This window comes from Plectropomus leopardus, chromosome 9 (genome assembly GCF_026936395.1).
Source record: "Plectropomus leopardus strain MGB_pleo_1.0 chromosome 9, ASM2693639v1, whole genome shotgun sequence".
Taxonomy (NCBI): Eukaryota; Metazoa; Chordata; class Actinopteri; order Perciformes; family Serranidae; genus Plectropomus; species Plectropomus leopardus.
Genome location: NC_142184.1, coordinates 13,775,644 through 13,796,226, shown reverse-complemented (window position 1 = coordinate 13,796,226; position 20,583 = coordinate 13,775,644). Strand labels below are relative to the sequence as shown.

The 20,583-nt window shown below is 38.1% G+C and overlaps 2 protein-coding genes across 2 annotated transcripts; both read right to left on the bottom strand.

The window, feature by feature from the left end:
* Positions 1 to 117: 117 nt before the first annotated feature.
* Positions 118 to 6,214, bottom strand: creld1b (CRELD disulfide isomerase 1b). The gene is made up of 11 exons (XM_042491888.2): positions 5,940 to 6,214; positions 5,062 to 5,181; positions 4,878 to 4,960; positions 4,415 to 4,525; positions 4,180 to 4,271; positions 3,177 to 3,356; positions 2,972 to 3,067; positions 2,791 to 2,874; positions 1,782 to 1,877; positions 1,554 to 1,694; positions 118 to 1,477 (listed from the first exon to the last, which is right to left on the bottom strand). The coding sequence occupies exons 2-11, from the start codon at positions 5,176 to 5,178 to the stop codon at positions 1,257 to 1,259; spliced, it is 1,221 nt and encodes a 406-aa protein (XP_042347822.1). The 5' UTR covers positions 5,179 to 5,181; positions 5,940 to 6,214; the 3' UTR covers positions 118 to 1,256.
* Positions 6,215 to 7,003: 789 nt separating this feature from the next.
* On the bottom strand, positions 7,004 to 19,625 carry LOC121946766 (interleukin-17 receptor C). The gene is made up of 16 exons (XM_042491504.2): positions 19,285 to 19,625; positions 15,754 to 15,781; positions 15,536 to 15,670; positions 15,177 to 15,281; positions 14,965 to 15,074; positions 12,732 to 12,843; positions 12,601 to 12,642; positions 12,348 to 12,481; positions 12,183 to 12,245; positions 12,038 to 12,095; positions 11,733 to 11,959; positions 10,485 to 10,532; positions 10,320 to 10,371; positions 9,990 to 10,085; positions 9,862 to 9,900; positions 7,004 to 8,373 (listed from the first exon to the last, which is right to left on the bottom strand). The coding sequence occupies exons 1-16, from the start codon at positions 19,405 to 19,407 to the stop codon at positions 7,568 to 7,570; spliced, it is 2,178 nt and encodes a 725-aa protein (XP_042347438.2). The 5' UTR covers positions 19,408 to 19,625; the 3' UTR covers positions 7,004 to 7,567.
* Positions 19,626 to 20,583: the final 958 nt, after the last annotated feature.

Genomic DNA, 20,583 nt, shown 5'->3' with positions numbered 1-20,583 from the left:
GGTCCTGTAATTTATCATGCATTTTGCAATTGTAGAAAATCATTTTCAAAAAGCTGAAATGTTTTCCCTCATTTTCTCTATGTTAAGAGTTTATGTAATAATTAACTAACTAAAACATCGTGAGTGACAGACTTTTTATTGAAAAGCAAACATCTATAACAACAACTTTGTGGAAAACTTTCCACACAAGGAAAACCAAAGACAAAGTAGATGGTCGCGTAAAAAATGACGTTTCAGTGGCTTTCTAACATGATGCTACCATATCTGCTAGAATAACCAATTAACAGACTAAAAAAAACTGCATTAAAAATGCACACAAAAATACACAGAAGAAATGGCAAGAGCAAAATATGATAAATGTCTTCCCAATAAATATTGCTGTCAAATAAATTAAAGGCAACAAAAAAAAGTGGCTTTAATCATCCAGATCAACTCTGGAATTTACCGAAGCACATTCCCTCACACACACACTCACTAAGTGGTCAATAGCAGTAGTGTTGGTGATCCAGCAGCTGACAAAGTCTGTCTTCCATGCCAAAGTAAGACAATAAATAAATATATACAGTAAAGTACCTTTCATTTCAAATCCTATTTTCATGCATTATCACTAAAAAGAATCATTCAATAAGTTAGGAGGTAAAAAGTCATTCTATGAACATAAATAACCAGTGAATCAGAATGGAAATATCCCAGAGTTTTGATGAGCTTTCATTTTGGGGTGATTGAGGAAATTCCTAAAAATTGCCTTATCTAACCACATGACCAACGCAAGAAGCTTGAGTGTTGCAATAACGTGACAGCCAACCCTCTGCTTTATGACACTAGATAATGAAAAAACATGGTGGACGACGTGATGGACGGGAGGTTTTGATTGTGTGGAAGAAAACGACATCATTTTAACATTGAGGCAAGATGAGACATCCAAATGCATAATAGATTTTAACAATCAGTAGTGGTCTTTGTTTCACCCTTGTTCCCAACAAAGCTGAGGTAAGGGATTAAGTTCACTTCCTTTATATCAGTGCAGTGTTGCTTTGCTATTCCTCTTCAAGTTTTGCGGCTTCATAGCCTTCAAGTTCTCACCTTTTCCTGTGTTATCCTATTCATAAACATAAATGAACCCGAGCCCTTTCAAGTAACTCCCCAAGTAAATCCCTGAAAGGCAAGCATTGCAGGGATATTTTCTGCCCCCAGTTGAGTCTTATTCACCTTAACTGGCTGGTATTCCAGTGTCCTTTTTCGTGGCTCCAGACAGTCTAGCGTCCCTTCAGAAATCCATCCAGCATGTAGTCTCCCTTTTCTGTCAGCCAGTATCCGGCCATAGCAGCTACACCTCCGATGAAAATGGCCGTGAAAACCATGTCACCTTTAGCAGCGAGCGTAGCTATGGCACAGATTACAACGCCGAAGAACATCTGCTGCAGTACCAGGACCTCATCATCTGTCATGTCGTCAAACAGCCCCTTCTCTGGCCCAGCTGAACAGGCAGAGGAAACGAAATTTAGCTGAGAACTGATGAACAACATGTGTATTTTACTGCAATGACTGCTTACCAGGGGGCTTGTTCTCAACACAGATGCTGTCTCTTCTAATGAATCCATCAGCACAGTCACAGTGGAAGGAGCCCTCCTCATTGATACAGGCCTCATTGAGTCCAGGGCACGCTATTGCACGATCACTACATTCATCTATATCTGTACAAGAAAGCAAAAACAAGAAACAGTTTAAGGAAACAGTGAGGTGTGGCACAGAAATTATGTAAATAAACAGTATATCCTTACCGAGACACTTTGCTCCTGTCAATCTGTAGCCACGTGCACATTTCTTACAGCGGGCAGGACCACTACCCATGCAGCCCACACATGCCTGGTCACAGCCTGGAAACAACAAAAGCACAGTGAACAACATTATGCACCAATAACTGAATTTGTCCCACAAGAAAAACATGTTTTCTCATTACAATGCAGTGAAATGATTTTGGTTTTGTCCTGTTGACCAAATAAAACAGGCAATGTAAATGCAAATTCCTCAAGATGAGGGGTATTTTCACCATTTCTTACATTTTATAGACAAAACAATTAAGAAAATAATCTGCAGATTTATCTATAATAAAACAAATAATCAATGGATGCAGATAAACATTCGAATTTGGGATGAGAAAGAGAAGGTTGCTTTTTCATAATTTCTCCAATTTTGCAAATGTAACTTAAAACTAGGGATTCTGAACATTGGTGTCTGATGGTTTATGCCTTATTGATTGCCATCAGCTATTAGCAAATAAGATGACATTCATCGAATGCAGTAGCTGATGTTTTTTCGTTGTCACATTAGTTTTGCGCAGACAAAGGAGCGGGGCTTGTGACTAACTGCGTTAGGAACACAACAGGACACAACAGAAAATGTGTTTAGGATGATCAGAGATCTTCCCTTGAGCTCTATTCAGTAAAAATGAGTATTGGGCGAATGTACATTATAACGTTATCATGATATTTTCAAATGATTGATTGATTGTTACAAAAGGGGGAATGATTAACAACACAACAAAAAAAATGCAAAAAATAAGACAAAATATTGCCATCTTTTATCAGCCATATCACTATTTTCAACATTCAGGCTCAGAATTTCAAAATTCTTGCATACCAACTAAAACCTGCCTCTTATTACAGTTAATAATGAAAAAAAAAAAATCACCTCAGTTGCAAAAAATCTACAAGTCTTAAAAAGCACTGGCATGCTTTCATTAGATGCAATACAGTGCACTGACAGCAGCCACTATACAAGAGCACATACCTCTGCACTCATATGATCCTTCAGTGTTGTGACAGTAGGTGTTGGAAGGACAACGAGCCAACTCGGTACCACACTCGTCAATGTCTAAAGAGACATACAAGGGCAGTCAAACAGCACACATCCAGAAAACTGGCACAGAGCCAGTGACATGTTATCACATGACCTCTAAAGCCAGACTCACCTACGCACTTGTTGTCATGAAGGATCCAGCCGGGTTTGCAGTCGAGGCATTTGTAGTCCTGCGGCCCTGCGCACTTCTTACATGAGTGATAGCAAGCTACAAAGTGTGACAGACGAGGAGATAGTGGAAAGGTCAATTTTAGATGACCTAAAACACAAATTAATACATGTGAAGGGTTGAAACTGTTGTTTGGATCTCAGGTAACCTGCACAAGCTCCTTTGCTGTCGTTGGAGCTTTTCTCTCTGTAGTAACCATCAGCACAGCTCTGGCACAGACGGCCAGAGTATCCAGGATCGCAGACACATTCTCCATCTCCGAGGCGTGTTCCCTCCCCCTCACAGCGGCCCAGACCTCCACATACACCACCAGGGTCAGATGGACACTCTGTATTGGATGAATATTCTATAAGTGGTGCTCTGGAACTCCCAAAACTATGTCTTTATGAAGTCTAGAGGCCTTTGCACACTGAGTCTGTTTTTTATGTCCGAAATTGTCGCATGTCTGAAAATAAATACAACCTTACTCTGTGTCAGTCACATTTGCACACAGAGTCCGAAATTTACATCCATCATTTAAGTTTTCAAAACAGTTTTGATATTCTGCGTTTTTCGCATCTGTCAAAAGCCTAGAGAGTTGTTTGACCAAGAAACAGTGAAGACAAGGAGACAGCAGGACACACCCACAACAAGACGGAGAGGCGGAGCGCACAGTATCCTTTCATAACTCCGATAGCTCACTTTTAACAGGTCAAATAGTATCTTTCAGGTGGATGATGATGACGAAGAGGATGAGGACCACACACATTCATAGAGAGAGACAGTGTGGAGACAGAGAGGACAACTCAGTCCCTTTATGCAGCTGCAGTGCCAAATGCAAGAAATGGGAAGAAAGTGGTGATAGCCAGATAGGTTTTGCCAGTGGAGAGAAGCAAGAGAGGAAATGTGTCTTTAGATTTTATGTCATATCGCATATTTTTGTAACTAAGAGAACGATAAAAACCAATGGATTAAGTGTGCAAAGTTTTTTTGTTTCTTTTCTCCCTGGATGACAGAAAAAAAACATCAGAAAAAGTTGGACCCAGTGTGCAAAGGCCTTAAGTACGGGACAACATAGGATGGATAAGGTTTGACCATTTTAGGTTTTCTACTACAGAACTACTACACTGGCATCAAAAAGCCTCTACTCCATTTTTCATTTTTTTCCACACCTTTGCAGTCAGGTCCAAAGCGTCCAGGTGGACAGCAGAGTCTCAGTTCCTCAATGCACAGCCACTCAAACAAGTCTGGTGCCTCCTGCTGCCTACAGGACACATACATCATGTCATGAAGTTTTAACAGGGGTGTTAATACATTTTAACAAAACATATTCCACTTGGCAATTCACCAAAACACAAAACAATAATCAAAAAAAAAAACAAAACATATTACACAAATCACATTTACCTGTGAAACCACCATGTCTCCACCTGGTCCTCTATCTGCTCCAGCAGTCGATTACATTCAAAATCTGCTTTCTCACAGGCAGCTTCTACTATCTCTAAGAGCCGAGTCTCACTGAAACAAAAGCAATTAGAGATGAAAGACGGACTAACACCCGCACCCACCCCCAAAAGATAGTGGAGCTTTGCTCTGGTCCACTGAGAGGTTTTACTCCCCTCAGTGGACTGTAAAAATAGACTGTCTTATGTAATCATTCACACATTACATAGTATAATATGAATTTGCAGAGAAGACACAGGACTTCCAAAATTATTCTGGCTGGTTTAAGGAATAGAAATGCAACAAAGATTAAAATTTGCCTTTTCATTTAGGCATTTGTGACACCATATATTAGATGACTACACAATCCCCAAAAATCAAGTAACTCAATAAAGCATAGGTGTGAATCCAAAAAAGTTTCTCTTACCTGCGTGCATACTTAGCCAGCTTTTCTTCTTCCCAAGCAGTGTTTCCTCCCCCAAAGTTCTTATTCGCTGTTTTCTCTAAGCCCTACAAACAGGGAAATTTCAAGACTCAGTAATACTAAAAACAAAAAAATTGGCTCAAGAAGACAAGCATGAACTGACAGCACATTAACTTAACTGCAGCACCTTGATAAAACTCTCTGTAAGTTTCCGGCAGGTCTGGCATGGTGCAGTCTGGACTCTCACCACAGAGAGCTCTGAGAGAAGCACCAGAGCAGGCAGGAACGGCCAGGCCCACCACATGATCTTTCAGAAAACACAAACACAAAATCAGTAATGTTTAACAAATACATAAATGCTTAGACTAAGAACTGTGACCATCCCAGCAAGTTCGTCAAACACACTAAGAGATTGCTCCTTATGGGAGGGGAGGGGGTGGTGCAAAATACTACTAATAATAAATGTAATATTAATAAGTACATTAAATAAATAAATAAAATACTCTACATAGTAGATAAAAGGTAAATACGTGGATAACAAAAAAAAACAATAGATAAAATGTAAAAAATAATAATAATAATAATAAAAATAAATGTACCATCTAAAATAGGTACCATAAATAAATAGGTAAACTTCAATTAAAAGCCAAACGAAAAAGGTGGGTCTAATGTTACACACAATAAAATCCTAAAGCAGCTCAGCAACGAGTCTCCAAATTTTAGAATAATTCAGTCTTGTTAGAAAAGCTTTAAAATCAGACAGCTTGTAGCTTGGTTGGGATGCGCTCTCTCCACTGTTAGCTTAGTTAGCTCAGCATCAGCACCACAAACAATGAGCCAACTACTGTAGCTGCTGGCTAAGGTCAATATTAGCTGCTAGCCTGAGCTAACGTTGTCTATCATTGCCTGGCCATCTGTCCGGTGTCTTTTTAAAGTCTACTGAACTCAGCAACACCGTCCAACCAACGTTATTTAGCGTTGAATATCTGCTAACTGATCTTTAACGCAGTTATTTTGATATTAGCCAGCTAGCAAAACTATTTCTTTTCGCTATTTCGGTCTTACCTTATTGCAAATCCACCACGTCCGCTGCACCACTGATGATTGTCTGAATCCCTGCTGGTTCACGCAATGCAGGCAGAGTTTCACATTGTGGACGGACACTTTTAAAGCCTCAAATGAGCCATTTTTGATGAAAAGCCAGCTGAATTAGTTGCTAGCTAAGCTAACGCTGGTGGGGCTCACACAGGCTCGTGCAGCGTTGCTAGCCTCGCGCTGGGATGAATGAACAGCTTCCAGTTGGTTCTGTGTTTCCCACACAGCTGATCTCACAGGATATGACACCGCCCAGATCCGCTGGGATTTCATTCATCAGCCAATTAGTCAACATCCAATTTTACACAGACTGACGCCCCTCATGTCAGTGAGAAAACGTGATAATCTTCATCAAGCTATTTAAACAACACATATTGTCGCAGGTCTTGTCCACGAATATAGTTTGGATGCATTTAACCCCTTTTTAAACTAAGCAAATTTGCTTTATTTGTTTAAAAAAGAAGAGGAAGAAAAAAATGGTGAGAAAATTGAAGTTACGAATTACAAGAAAATAACCTGAAATTGTTTGAGAACAGAAAAAAAAATGTGACAAACAGAAAAAGTAATACATTAAAAAATCTAGATAATATAGTTAATTATTATCATCATCATCAACATCATTATTATTATCATCATCATACATTTAGATTTTCTTGTCATTTTCCCCTCTTTTTTTAATCATCTTATAATTTATCTCTCTGTCTTTTAAACATATTTTCCATGTTGTCAAAAGAAAAACCTATTTGCTCAGGTTTCAATGGTTAAAAGCATGTGAAAGGCACCTGGATGCAGCACAAGAAAACTATCATTCCAGGTTTCAAAGGTTAAGGTACATTTTAAAGACGTGCGCAATGTTTTTGTTGTTGAAATGTTCAGCATTTGTTTTGTTTTGTTAGTTTTACCTGGCTCTTCTGCAGAGTGCCACAATTTAACAGGAATTAATTTCTGCATTTTAAACAAATGCAAAGATGCTGCTCTGCAAACACACACCTGTCATATTATAAAAAATAACACTGTTTTTGTCAGAGGAGCAATGACTGTATGATTCAGACAGATTCTTTATTCCATCCCACTTTAAATAGTAAGACAAAACACAATATAAAATGGACTCATCTGGACAAAGCAATTGAATTTATATATGTAGTCTATATGGTCAGAGAAAGAAAATACCTTTTTTTCCTTCAATTCTAGTGATTTTATATACAAAGAGCATGCACAAAGTCAAATACGAGTAAATATGTCAAACACACACAGTGACTTGTTGTAATATAGTGTCAGGACAAATACAATGGTGCTATTTGCCACACTGAGATTCTTTTGTATTTAAGTATAATTTTGGTAGCCTACTAAGGCATGCTGTTTTTGAAATACATCGCAGACCATGCACTGTGTATCAACTGTAATGTTTTTTTTTTCTAAAAGCTACTTTAAGTAGAGTGAGGTTTAAATGTGTTGTGCTTTTTTCAAAAACCACTAGACCCCTGCAAATGCAAAAGCTGCAAATGGATTTATCTGAACATCTTTCAGTGTCACTTCAAGTCATTACTGCCTTCTCATCCCATAACTAAAATTTAGTCCTGTGTCATCCTCCTCTGCTGTCAGACCCAGTCCATTTCATTGACCTTGGGGCCTGAGTCAGGGCTGGAGGGGGGTGTAATAAGACAGGGCTGTAAAGGCACAGTTTCCCCAGAGTCCTCTGCTCCTACCCCAACACAACTCTGGGACACTCCTGCAAGGCGTAACACAGTTGTCCCTGCTGTGAACCCCGACAGCCCTCGTGCCAGGGCTCGAGATGCTATCCTGAGCCCCCCTGCTCTTTTCCGTCTGGCTGATGCAGTAGCCATTTGCCGAGCCCCTGCCAGTTCAGTCAGAAAACCCAGGCTCTGAGAGGGGAGGCTGTAGACATGAAGGCCGCGGAAAAGTTCTGGCAGCGGCCGGAAACCACCCGGAGGCTCAGGTGGAAGTGATTCAAACTGTGCCAACATGAACCGCTCACCAGCACGGCCCTGTAAATAGTCTGCTAGAATACAGCTCAATGAAGCCGTAAAAACATCTACGCAGGGAGAAGAAGCAATGTAGCTTTTTCCTGTCTCTTCCTCCTCCTTGTTCCTCTCATTGGGAGTAGGTCTCTCCCAGCTCCGTGCTCCCCATTCTTCAGCCCTTATCCAGGCAGCCTGGGTTAGGACCAGCACCACTTTGCCCCCCTGCCTTTGCAGTCGGTTCAGTCTTGAGTGGAGCCAGGGCACGGGGCCCAGCACACTGAGCTCAGCCTGGCTCCACAGGTCCAGAGACACTGTGAAGCCCAGGGCTTGGAGAGATGAGCCCAGGTGACTCATCAGCTCTAGCAGAGCCTGTTCATCATCACGTAGGTACAGCAGCACCACATGACCACCACCCACAGCACCTGAAATAAAGGAAGATTAAAATCTTTGTTTGGGTAAGGAATAAGGGAACAGAAGGGGATAAGGGAGTATAAAACTTGCCAATTTCTATTTTACTTATTTAAAACTTGAAAACTTATTTTATGCTTGTCTGTTGTATGTTTTATGTTGTTTTAACTGCTATTTCGTTAATTTGTGAATTTATTATTTGAAATGTTTCTATGTAAATTGAAATGAGCATTACAATAATAATATGAGATATATAACTTTCTCTTGGGTTTCATAAAAAATACTTGAAATGAAACCTTTAGTAAGTTTAACTCCTTGATACCTGAGCAATTTAGCATTTTAACAAGAAGTGGCCCAAAAAATAGCTGGAAATTCATAATTACAGGAAAATTACCTGCTAATACATTAAAAACATTAAAAATAAATCAAACCAGTTTCTCAGGTTTAAGAGGTTTAAATGCTAGTGAAAGACATCTAAATGCAGCACAAAAACACTGATGTCGATCCAGGTGTTAAAGGGTTAAAGGAATAATTTGCCATATCAAAAAAAAGCTTGTTTGCTCTTTAGCCGAGAGTTAGTTGAGAAGATTGATGCCATGCTGACATCTGCCTGCTGAATATGAAGCTACAACGAGGAGACGGTTAGCTCATCTTAGCACATAAGAGGAAAAAGAGGGAAACAGATCGTTCTGTCCAGTGTTGTAGTCAAGACCACCTAAACCAAGAACAAGTCCAATACCAGAGTGTATTAAGGCTGAGACAAGCCCAATACTTTTCAGAGGGTTGAGACCGAGTCAAGACCAACACTCACTGCATGACATACAATTGAATGTTGATAATGCAAACTATAGGGACTCTTCAAATTGATCTAAAAGATCCACATTCCCATAAAAACACCCTCACAAAACAAATGAAGATTTCTCTTCACCTCTCTTATTGCCATACTATATATCCGTGTGCATGTGCAAGTGTATCAAGAGACATGTCTGGATAAAATTATCAAAAGGCATTGCAGAGGTCAATTTTACGTAAAGGAATTATTTTCCTTTATTTTCTGTGAGCAAACAATCACTGAAGAACAACCCCATGGGTGTGGTCTTGACTGATCTTGAAATAAAATCCCAAATCCTCTTTATGTGACGAGACAAGACTGACCAAAAATGTGGTAGAGTCTGACATAAAGCCAATAACTTCAAAAAGTGGACTGGTCTCGAACCAAGATCAATTTGAGTACTACAAAACTGGTGCTGACCAGGAGCTTGAAAATGTTTTTTAAAAATATTTCAGCAGAGAGGAATGAGGCACAAAGGAAGCTACAGTGACTACTAGAAATTATACAGAATATAAATGATGATTTAGAAAAAAGGGTAGTACATGCAATAAATGAGAACATGAATATTCATAATCTCTACAAATGTTTGAATAAAGTATGAAAATAGGACAGTATAAAGGATATGTGTAAAACAGTGGCTGCATGAAACCGATGTCACGCTTTCTCATACCTTTTACATCATCTTCTTTCAACCATCTCCACATGTAGCCTAGAAGAAAACAAGAAGCACAGTTTGACATATTTTGCTAAAATTCTATTCATATTTAGTTACCAACAAACAGGTTGTTAAAAACTGACCTTTTAGGACCCCTTGTATGAGATAAGCTCCTAGTATGGCCAAACACACCAGTAGTAGTCCGATGAGGAGCGGCAGGCTCCACCTCCATCGTGATGCTGAAAAATTAATTTATTTATTTTAGTAATTATTTATTAATTAGTCTATAAAAAGCACTTTATATAAGTTTCACTGACCTTGTTGATATAACAAATCACTATCAAGTGTAAAGTAAATGTTTAACTACTTACTGCCAAATTCTAATGAAAAACAAACTGCAGCTTGTTTTAGCTGATAATAGTTAAACATTAAACACACTTAATCTGGGTTTGGACAACATTTAATTGTCTTACTTGTAAATGGACAGTGGGGCTCTAAGTTTGACATCATCCCATGTATCTTTATCTAGAAAATAAGTTAAAAAAGAGTTGAGGTTTGCAAAAAAAACGGTGAATCAATGGAACATGTTTACAATTGTATCTGTAGGATTATAGTTAATATATCAAGACCGAGATCACCTGAACACAAAGCAGAGGATGTGACGACACATTGAACTCTCCTGTTTTCTGAAAAGTAAATTATTAAATATACATGAATGAATAATGACCAAGATAAAAGTGAAGATTCATTTTAAAACATAAAGCAATAATGCAATGCATATGCAACTTTTAGTTAATATTCAAAACAACTATGGTTCAGCAGAATGACTGTTTATGGTTGCAATCAAAATGTGCAGTGGTGGATGAGGTATTTAGATCCTTTACTGAAGCAATTTGCCACAATGTAAAATAATGAAACTACAGGTAAATCATGCAATTAAATTAAACTTAAGGGGACAATTCACCCTGCAATCAAAATTACATATTTTTTTCCTGTTAAATATAGTACTATTGATCAATATAAATTGTTTTGATGTGAGTTGCAGAGTGTTGGAGATATCATCCACAGAGATGTCTGCCTTCTCTCCAACATAATGGAATTAGATGGCACTCAGTTTGTGGTGCTCAAAGTGCCAAAAAAATCACATTTAAAAAACCCAACATCAATTTCTCTTTCCAGAAATCATGACCCAGTTACTCCAGATAATCATGCCAACCACATTAATGGCGTCCTCCTCAGCTGAGCGATTACATTAGTTAACACACTGGTACTTGATTAGCTGGCGGTAGATACAACAGCTAACAATAAGGTCTGTGGATTATCTTGATCACGATTTCTGGAAAGAGACATTGCTGTTGACATTTGCAAATGCTTGTTTTTTTCTTTTTTGTGCTTTAAGCACTACAAGCCGAGTGCCATCTAGTTCCATTATTTTGGAGAGAAGGCAGACATCTCTAAGGCTGATATCTCCAACACTCTGCAACTTACACCAAAACAACCTAGATTTATAATAGCACTACAGCTAACAGGAAAAATATGTATTTTTGGACTTTGAGGTGAACTGTCCCTTTAAGTAAAAGTACACAGACATTGTTGGCAAAATATACTTATAGTATTAGAAGTAAATGTATCATGGTGTTTAGCCAAATAAATATTATATTATATCATATGTAGTTGTTCTGTTATTATACATTATTGGATTATTGTTACTGATAGATGGATATGTTAGCTGCATTTAAAAAGTATGTGGTCAAGATGAAACTACCTTTAACTGATTTATATTCTGTTGGGTAGTCAAGGGTTAAAAGAAATACTAATGGTAAAGTAGAAGCACTGCGCAATGAAATTAACTGCAATGAAAGCAAAGTTTTTCTTGTTATTCTTACCCAGTGTCCACTGCGTGTTGCACTCCAGCCAGTGTGGTTGTGCAGTCTCTGTCTGGAGCCCGTCACCTCGTCACACTGGCCTCCTGCCAGGTCTTTCTTGCACAGCCACACCTCCGCCTCCAGTCTGCAGGGGGCAGTCACATTCCAGCTCAGCGCTGGACTCCCCTCCCTCATCTGAGACTCCACCACAGACACGGAAACATTGTGCTGCATTCTTTTCAGTGCGTCTGTAAAATAAACATTGATATACCTTGAAATCATTACTGTGAGAGTTTATCTTAGCAGTCTCAGTGAACTCTTTTTACCTTGTTGGTGTTTGAAAGGGCAGAATTCTCTTTGAAGCTCCTTCCCCTTCCACCATACCTGAAAAGAAAGTGTTTCAAAATATGTATTTCCAAAAAATGTTTGCAGCTGTCTTTCTCTTGTAGTTATTATTAACATGTCAGCTACCTGGAAGCATAGGCATGGTGCTACATAGTTTGCCGAAATGACCAATTCTCTCTTCTTTTCAGGCTGCAAAGGTTAAAAAGAAAGTGAAAGAGAACGATGTAAATGGACATTATTGATCTCTGACAAACAGAGCAGATTGATATAAAAAGTTAAGCATTGGCTGACCCATGCAAGAACCTCTCCAGGCACATCATTCCAGACCAGCCGGTACATGACCTCCTGTCGTCTGTCATCAGCGGTTTCCAGTTGTAGAAGGACCACATTTCTCTGATGATCAGTCACAGCTCGCAATCTGGGCGCTGACACATCAATCATGACTTTTTTATAACTGAGCTGTCTTGCTCAACAATTGTTGGCACTTCCTTTTGTGTGCTCCTCAGAATGTAAACAGTCTTGATAAACTACTAATATCTCTTACCATCACATTCCTTCACAATTCCATCTAGGTTCACGGAGCAAACTGACAGAAAGACAAAGAAGTGGATTTTCAGTGACATTATTAGTCTGCATTTCAGTGTATCTTTGTTTCATTTCAGTGCTTGACCATACCTTTCTCTATAGGTGGGATTGTGATATTTTGAATGTAGTGCTTTCCCTTTGAATGTCCATAGACTTGGACGACAACTTCACTCCCAAAGGACACTTCCTCTGACAACAGCAGCTTGCATTTGAAAGAAATACATAAACATATTATAAACTTTAAGTATTAAAATGACTCAGCAGCAACATGTACACTAAAAGCCAAAGATATTTTGGAAATAGGTCTTAGAGCTATTCAACAATTAGGAGTGATGGACAGTGAGAGACTAGCAGTGGTGGAAGAAGTATCCAGATCCTACATGTAAGTAGGATTTTAAATGCAGAACTTTTACTTAAAACAGAGAACTTTTACATTGTTGTATTGGTACTTTTTCTTAACCCTTTGAAACCCTGATTGACATCACTTTTCTTGTGCATCAGTCAGACCTTCACAAGTATCTCAATTTTTAAAACCTGAGCAAATTGGTTTGATTTCTTTGAAAAATATGGAAAAAGGAAATGACCAACTTGACAAGAAATAAGTAGATTAAGAATTTTTTTTTTCAAAACTAGGGGAAAATTTCCTTAGAACAACACTTCTTTTAACCCAATAAAACCTGGGCAAATCACCTGGAGATTAGTTAAAAAAACCCAAACAAATAACAACAACCAAAAAAAAAAAAAACAATGAGAAAGGGGAAAAAAAAAATTCAATAAAGAAATGACATGGGAAAAAATGCTTAAAAAATAACAATTTAGCGAAATTATTTAAAATATGTAGTCACAATTAACAGAAGTGTAGTTCTCTTTTCAGACAACTGACAGTCGTTGTTGCTTTATTTCTAATTACTATTAGTATTAGTAGTAGTGGTAGTATTTTTAAGTTTAAGTTTTTGTTTTTGTCTGGGTATTGATTTGATTTGTAGTATTTGTCTTGTCTTAGTCCTGTCTTGGTTTCATATTGTCTTTTCTTTCACTTGCTACAGACACTTTTGTCAAATCTTCTTTGGATTGACCAATTATTGCTTTCTTTTTTCAATGTCCTTACCTGTCCTGTTTGAAAAATTCAATAAACAGATTTGGGGGAAAAATATATATATATATATAAAATGACCAATGAGCACTGTGAGGGGAGTACTGTTTTTTAAGCTGATGTCAGGTTTTGTCAAGATGTGCATCTGAAACAAGGACAGCTAACAATAACAATGTTTTTACTTTGCTCCACTCCACCCTTAAAACCCCAGCAGAACAGGTATGTTGGCATGGGTGTGCATCAGTGTGGACTTACATTAGACTCAGGTGGATACGTGATTATGTGGTGATAAGATAGGAAACCAGTTAGAATGGATAAAATGTCAGACTGAAGTTGGAAACAGAGTGTAACAAGGTAACCATTCTGTGTGATATCAGTCTAGACAATTTTATTTCTGTGGGTCTCAAACAGTGATTTATGTTAAGCCTTCTGAGAGGTTTAGAGATTAATGTTTCTTTGGTACAACTGCTAACAACTCACAGACATCTGAAAAGGGTCTAATTGCCCCAATGAGGCATTGTTTTTTTAGTAAGGGGCAATAGGCTGTTAATATCTAAACAAGGTGCTGTATTTTAGAAACACATCATGCTTTTAATCTGTGAAGTAAAAAGTATCTACATCTGTCACATAAACGTAGTAAAGTGCAATATTATCCTTTGAACTTTAATGAGGTAGAAGTTTAAAGAAACATAAAATGGATATAAGCAGTGGCATAGTTAGGCTATAGTTAACTTACATTAACAGAGTATGCCTACCTATCGGCCAAAAAGCCTGTGGAATAAATAGAAAATGCCCACTTCCTCCTTGGTAACCTATTCATCCACCTAGTAGTACACTAACATCATCAACTGACACTACACTACTTGAAATAGGTAGTAGATAGGTGATAAATACCTCAAAAAGTACAGCTCTTGTAAACTGTGTTTTCTTTCCACCACTGGAGATGTTAATGTTGGTATATGACATGTATGGGTTTTGATATTCAACTTTTTAAAACAGTTTCTGTATATTTTAAATGGTGTATAGTAGTAGACTAAACTAAAGTCATGTTCACATTTTCAGCGCTTCTTATATTATTTCAGAATGGAGGCTAAGTTATGTACCACAGCTATTGTGCTATAAGGCAGTTTAGTGTTCATGACAAAAGAGGATAGGATAGGATGACGTTGTGCAAGAAGACTACAAGAAGTCTGTATAGGTGTGTACCTATACCTTGCCAATATTAGCTACCTTGTGTGTGGGCTGTTGAGAAGAAGCCAAACCAGAGTAGTTTGGTTTAAAGTGGAGTGCTCTGCAATATTCAGCCGTTGCTGCGAAGCTGAGACACACTATCACCAAAGCTGTAACACAGAGAGGAGAGTGAAAGAGTAAACAGTCTAATCAGAATTTTAAAAAAGGATGAAACTTTGTGTGTGTTGTGAGTTGAGTTTACAGCTCTGTACCTCTTTGCTCAGGTAGCACAGAGTGACCACTCCCCTTTGATTCAGTCTCCTCTTCATCACCGTGGTCAACGGACCCCTCAGAAACCTCCATTGCATAATCCACTTCTGCAACAACAGTCACAGGCAATAAAAACCACAGTGGAGAAAACAAAGTTTTGACACCAGAAAGAGCAGACTGACAGACGTGTCAAACTACTACTGTATGATAACAATGCAGGAAGCAGTGGGGTGACTTGGCAATAACAGCAGCAAAAACAAAAGTAGCCATTGTGATAAGTAAAACACCACAAGATCAAATGAGACAAAAAGCTGACAATGTTAAAGAGAGTGAGTTAGAGAGAGAGTTATGACCATGTTACCTTTGACCGCGATGATGATTTGTAGGCAAGGTGCACAGTCGTTTTTGGCCGCACAGCATAGAATCACTTTGAGCTGCACATGTGTGACATTCACGGTATCATCTGGAGGGGGCAGGGCAGCAGCGAACGGAGAGGCTGCAGGAAGAAGTTTGTACTTTAGATAAACTGTGAGATTATCACTGTGGTATGAGATACACTTGTGCTGATTATGTCACTACCTGTGCTCATGTGGCAGTCAGTCAAACCCTGGAAGAAGAAAAGTTTCAATTTAAATGGCTCCTTCAAAGTTTTATACATTTTATAGCAATGAAAGCTATAGACAGGTAACAAATTTAAGAAAAAATGTATTTTCTATGGCATAGGAACAGTGACTAAAGTGACATCTTTATGTAGACTGACTGTACGGGACAGATATTAGTTTTGAAACACATCGCTACACATTATCACAACAACAAGTATGATGTCCCATTCCCAGTAACTGCCATTACAAAGTTATTGATTTATCAATGCATATCGATTCCGAATATTTAAAACTAATCCAATACTCATTTCCCACAGTGCTGAGACACCTTAACCAGCTGCGCTTTCTTACTCTCCTGTTGTAAACATTTACTGCAGTCATTCTGCTGTTCTCTGCTACTAACAAATAAAACAACCCGTCATTCTTATGTTATGGCCTATTATATTCATCTTTTAATAAAAATGTTTAATTTGTTTGCCCTCTATGAACATTTCTTCAAAAGGCATCGATAAAGGTGTAGAATATCAATATTTTGAAATTCACTATTGTGACAAAACTAGTATACACACAACGTTAGTACAACCCCAATTCCAAAAAAGTTGGGGTGCTGTGTAAAATATAAATAAAAACAGAACGGATGATTCATAAATCCTATTTGACCTATATTCAGTTTAATACAGTACAAAGACATGATATTTAAAGTTCAAACTGATAAACTTCATTGTCTTTTGTAAATATAAACTCATTTTGAATTTGATGCCTGCGACACGTTCCAAAAAAGTTTGGTGGAAAAAGGTAACACCTGCACACTTACTCCATGCCACACCAGTTTATCTAAGACGACATTTCGACCCTTCTTGGATCTTAGTCAGGTGATTTGACGATTTGCAGGATCGAAATTTTGTCTTAATATAATGTTGTCTTAAATAAACTTGGGTGGCATGGAGTGTGCCGGCATTAGTTTTTTCCTCCCAACTTTTTTGGAACGTGTCGCAGGCATCAAATTTAAAATAAGTATGTGAACGCTTTTCAACTTCTCTGGGCCCGATCACATCTGAGATGACTGATACAAAGTGTTCCGTCGCCTGGCGAGCCCACATTTCAAACTGCTTTTAGAAATCAGGGATGGTGTGTTATTGCCCATGGCATCATGACCTAATCTCACAACTGTAAGGCACCATGAATGCTGAAAGTTATATACAGGTTTTAGAGTAACAGACAACGACATTTTCAGGGACGTCCCTGCTTTTTCCAGCAAGATAAAGAGCCACATACTGCCCGTGTTACAACAGCGTGGCTTCGTAGTAACCGATTGCAGGTACTAGAGTGGCCTACCTGCAGTCCAGACCTGTCTCCCATCCCAAAATGTATGGCGCACTATGAGGATCAAAATACAGCAACAGAGATCCCAGACTGTCAAGCAACTGAAATTGTGCATCAAGCAAGAATACCCAAATACTTTGTCTGACTGTTGTTAAAAGAAAAACTGATGTAATACAGTGGTAAACATGCAGTAAACGTTTTTGGAGCGTTTAGCAGGCATCACATTCAGAATGAGTGACAAAAATCAATCAATTTTATCTGTTTGAACATTAAATATCTCTTCTTTGTATTGTCTTAAATTGAAATAGTTCAAAAGGGAATTGCAAATTACTGCATTCTATGTTTTACAGAGTCCCAGTTTTTACTTTACACTTCTCTATATATGTGCCTGTATGTGTATTTTATACTACACATATTGATATTCTTTGTTTTCCTACCTCTCTGAAACAAAATTCAGAGAAAACTCAAGCTACAACAACCCTCCTTGGAAATGGAGCAGTGGAGTAAGATGTCACACTCAGACACAAAACTGTCAATAAGTAATGGACATTAAACTCTGATCTCTCTCTCACTGCCTCCTCTCACTTAAATCACCTAAAAACCTGAACACTTTAGTGTGTTATTCTGCATGTATGGACTGGCAGGATTTTTTTTTTCCAAAAGAAAACAATAGAAAATAAAGTGGCAACACAATTAACATTAAAAAAAATACATATAAAGTAACTAGATAAAGTAATTTCTGAACAACTGAAGAGTTGAGTCATTATTATTTGGCTGCTTTCTCAAAGGACACATTTTGTGATGTGAGAGAGGTGGTTTTACTTATGATCTAAGAGTCTAAAAAAGACTGTAAAAAAACAACAACAAAAAAAAACTCCTCTTTCAAATCCAATTCAAATCCAAAGAGTGCTAAAACTCAAATTTGTGATAAATTTAAAAAATAAAGTCTGGAGCTGCTCCAAAGACAGTTAATTAGGAAAGATAGTATAGATGACACTGAGAGCACTCCAATGGATGCTCTGAGTATATGATACATTGTCTGTCTCAGTACTGAGAACACTACAACAGGATAAAGATCATGTGAGTATTAAAAACAAAATCATTTTGTGGGTCCATAATATTAAGCTTTTTTAAATTCTTTATACTTGATGACATCGCAAGTTTAATGCTTGCGTCTTTCGTTTCTGGCTTTGAGAGAAAGTTTCTCCTGTTCATAAATATAAATTGAACTTTCTTTAGGAATGTAAATTACATACTGGAATTCTAAATTTAGGTGATGTTCCCCATGTGGCTTAAATATTACTACAAGGCGTTATAAACAAAACAACCAAATACATAAGGACGCAACATAAAATCTGCATTGTTATCATCATATCTTGGTTTCAGAAACCCGGAGCACAACTCTGCTCTGACAGAAATCAGGATAAACCAGTGTGGCATTCAAAACCTTTATCTTGGTTTCTTAACAATACCATCTGGCACAGAACGGTTATACAACATTGGCTGACATTATCAAGTTGCAATAATAAAAACATTTTAATCTAATGTTCAAAGAACGTTTTGCAAATTATTGCCATTTCAAATCATGTCCCTATAAGATCAAATGCTGACTAAGACATCATTTAACATTTTATCATTTTAACATCCTGTGGATGTTTTGGTGATGTTGAGAGTTGACAGATCATGGAAAGTTCCTTTTTAAAACATTCCCACAATGTTACATAAGATAAAAGGAGATGAAAACATTTTAAAAGCAACATTCAGAGCATGCTATTGAGGCCTGAGATTACAGACCATTTTTTTGTAATGTAATGTAGTGTAAACATGATTAAAAAAAAACATTTTTAATACTTTTTATGTTTATGGAAAGTGCTACCCTAGCTTTAAGAATAACGGTCTAGGAACTAAAAGAAAACCTCTAAAAACGCTGCTAAAACATTGCATTGGTTGCATTGTACAATTCGCAGAGCTTTTCTAGAACCAAAAACTGCCAGCTGTGACCTTCGTTGGAGCAAAAAAAGTGGGTGAGATGTTAAGAAATCAAGACACAACTGCACACAGATGATTAGAAACCTGGATATTGTTATGATCATATACACAGTGGTATGTATTGCCAGCATATCTTAAAAATGACCAAAAACAGGGTTCTCGCGTGCATGTAAATGCAGTTAGTGTGACTGGTTACCTCGCTACAGATGACATCAGGTGCGTGTTGGTCCATCATCTCCAGCGCGCTCGCGGACACAAGCAGCCAGAGCAGCAGCAGCGGGAGAGAAACATGGTGCACGCGATGGAAAGTGAGAGCCATGTCTTCAAGAGCACCGGGAGTCTCTTTCCTGCGCGCGTGTCCTGCTCCTCAGCTCCAGACTCTCTTCATCCGATACACCAAATGTAGACTCCGTTATCCTCCCAGCAGCACCGCATAACAGGAAAATTTCCTCGGTGCGAAACCAGAGACCATCGCTTCCCCTCCAGCACCAACCCGGTGTGACACTTTTGGAATTTTGTCCCACGCTTTAGTCCTTCCTGGTGACTGACAGCTCAAGAGATGGGCGTGTCCCAGAGTCACCTGCGCAGGTAAGATAAAGAAAACTTGCCACAAGCGAAACAGGTTTCTGCGTGGTTTTTATCATTCCACAGAATTCAGGTCCTACAGTAATTATGACTCATGTTAAAGCAGCAAACAAAAGCAGGTGTGACTGGCAGCCTACATTCAGACTATGTGATTTTGATGATAAACTAAGATATGGTCAACTATTTTTTTTCAACTATAATTATTCATGAAGGCAGGACAACATTTTCAAATTCATACTTATCACAGTATTTTTTTCTTCACAATAACTGACATCACAACTCAAGAAATTGTAAAAGGGAGGAAAAAAAGTCTCAACTGAAAGAAAAGAAGAAAAAAAACATTAACAAACAAAGATCAAAAAGAAAATAGGAGGAGGAAAAAGGGAATAAAAGGAGAACTGGGTGGGGGTGATAGGACTTGTCAGGGAGTTAAACAAGATTCAAGATTCCTTTATTGTCATGGTCTTTATGGTCTGTGCAAAAATATTAAGTGCAGTCCTTCGATGTCAGGCAGCAGATGCTATTGCTTTTATTCAGTCAATATGGGGGTATTGCAACTTTCAGAGGAAAAGGGGCCTAAGAGAGCCCCCACCATTTTTTAAAATTTATTTTTATGAAGTTCAGCTGGTTTATCCAGCCAATTTTCATTTACTCAAAGCACTAATTACTTGGAACAAAAAAATTGCAAACAAAATAAAACTTTTCAGCCCAGGCTTTTCACAATCCCCCTCCAATTGAAGCCCTGGGTGATCAGTCCCACTTTACACCCATTACAATGCACCTGCCACCGGTGTACCAGCTACTGTCTTTTGTTTCTTTGAAAGCAGCTGACTGACACTCATGTAGTAAGCATGTAGGTGGATTTTCAATGAATTGCTAAACTGCATGTGGTTGTCATATTTTTATCTGT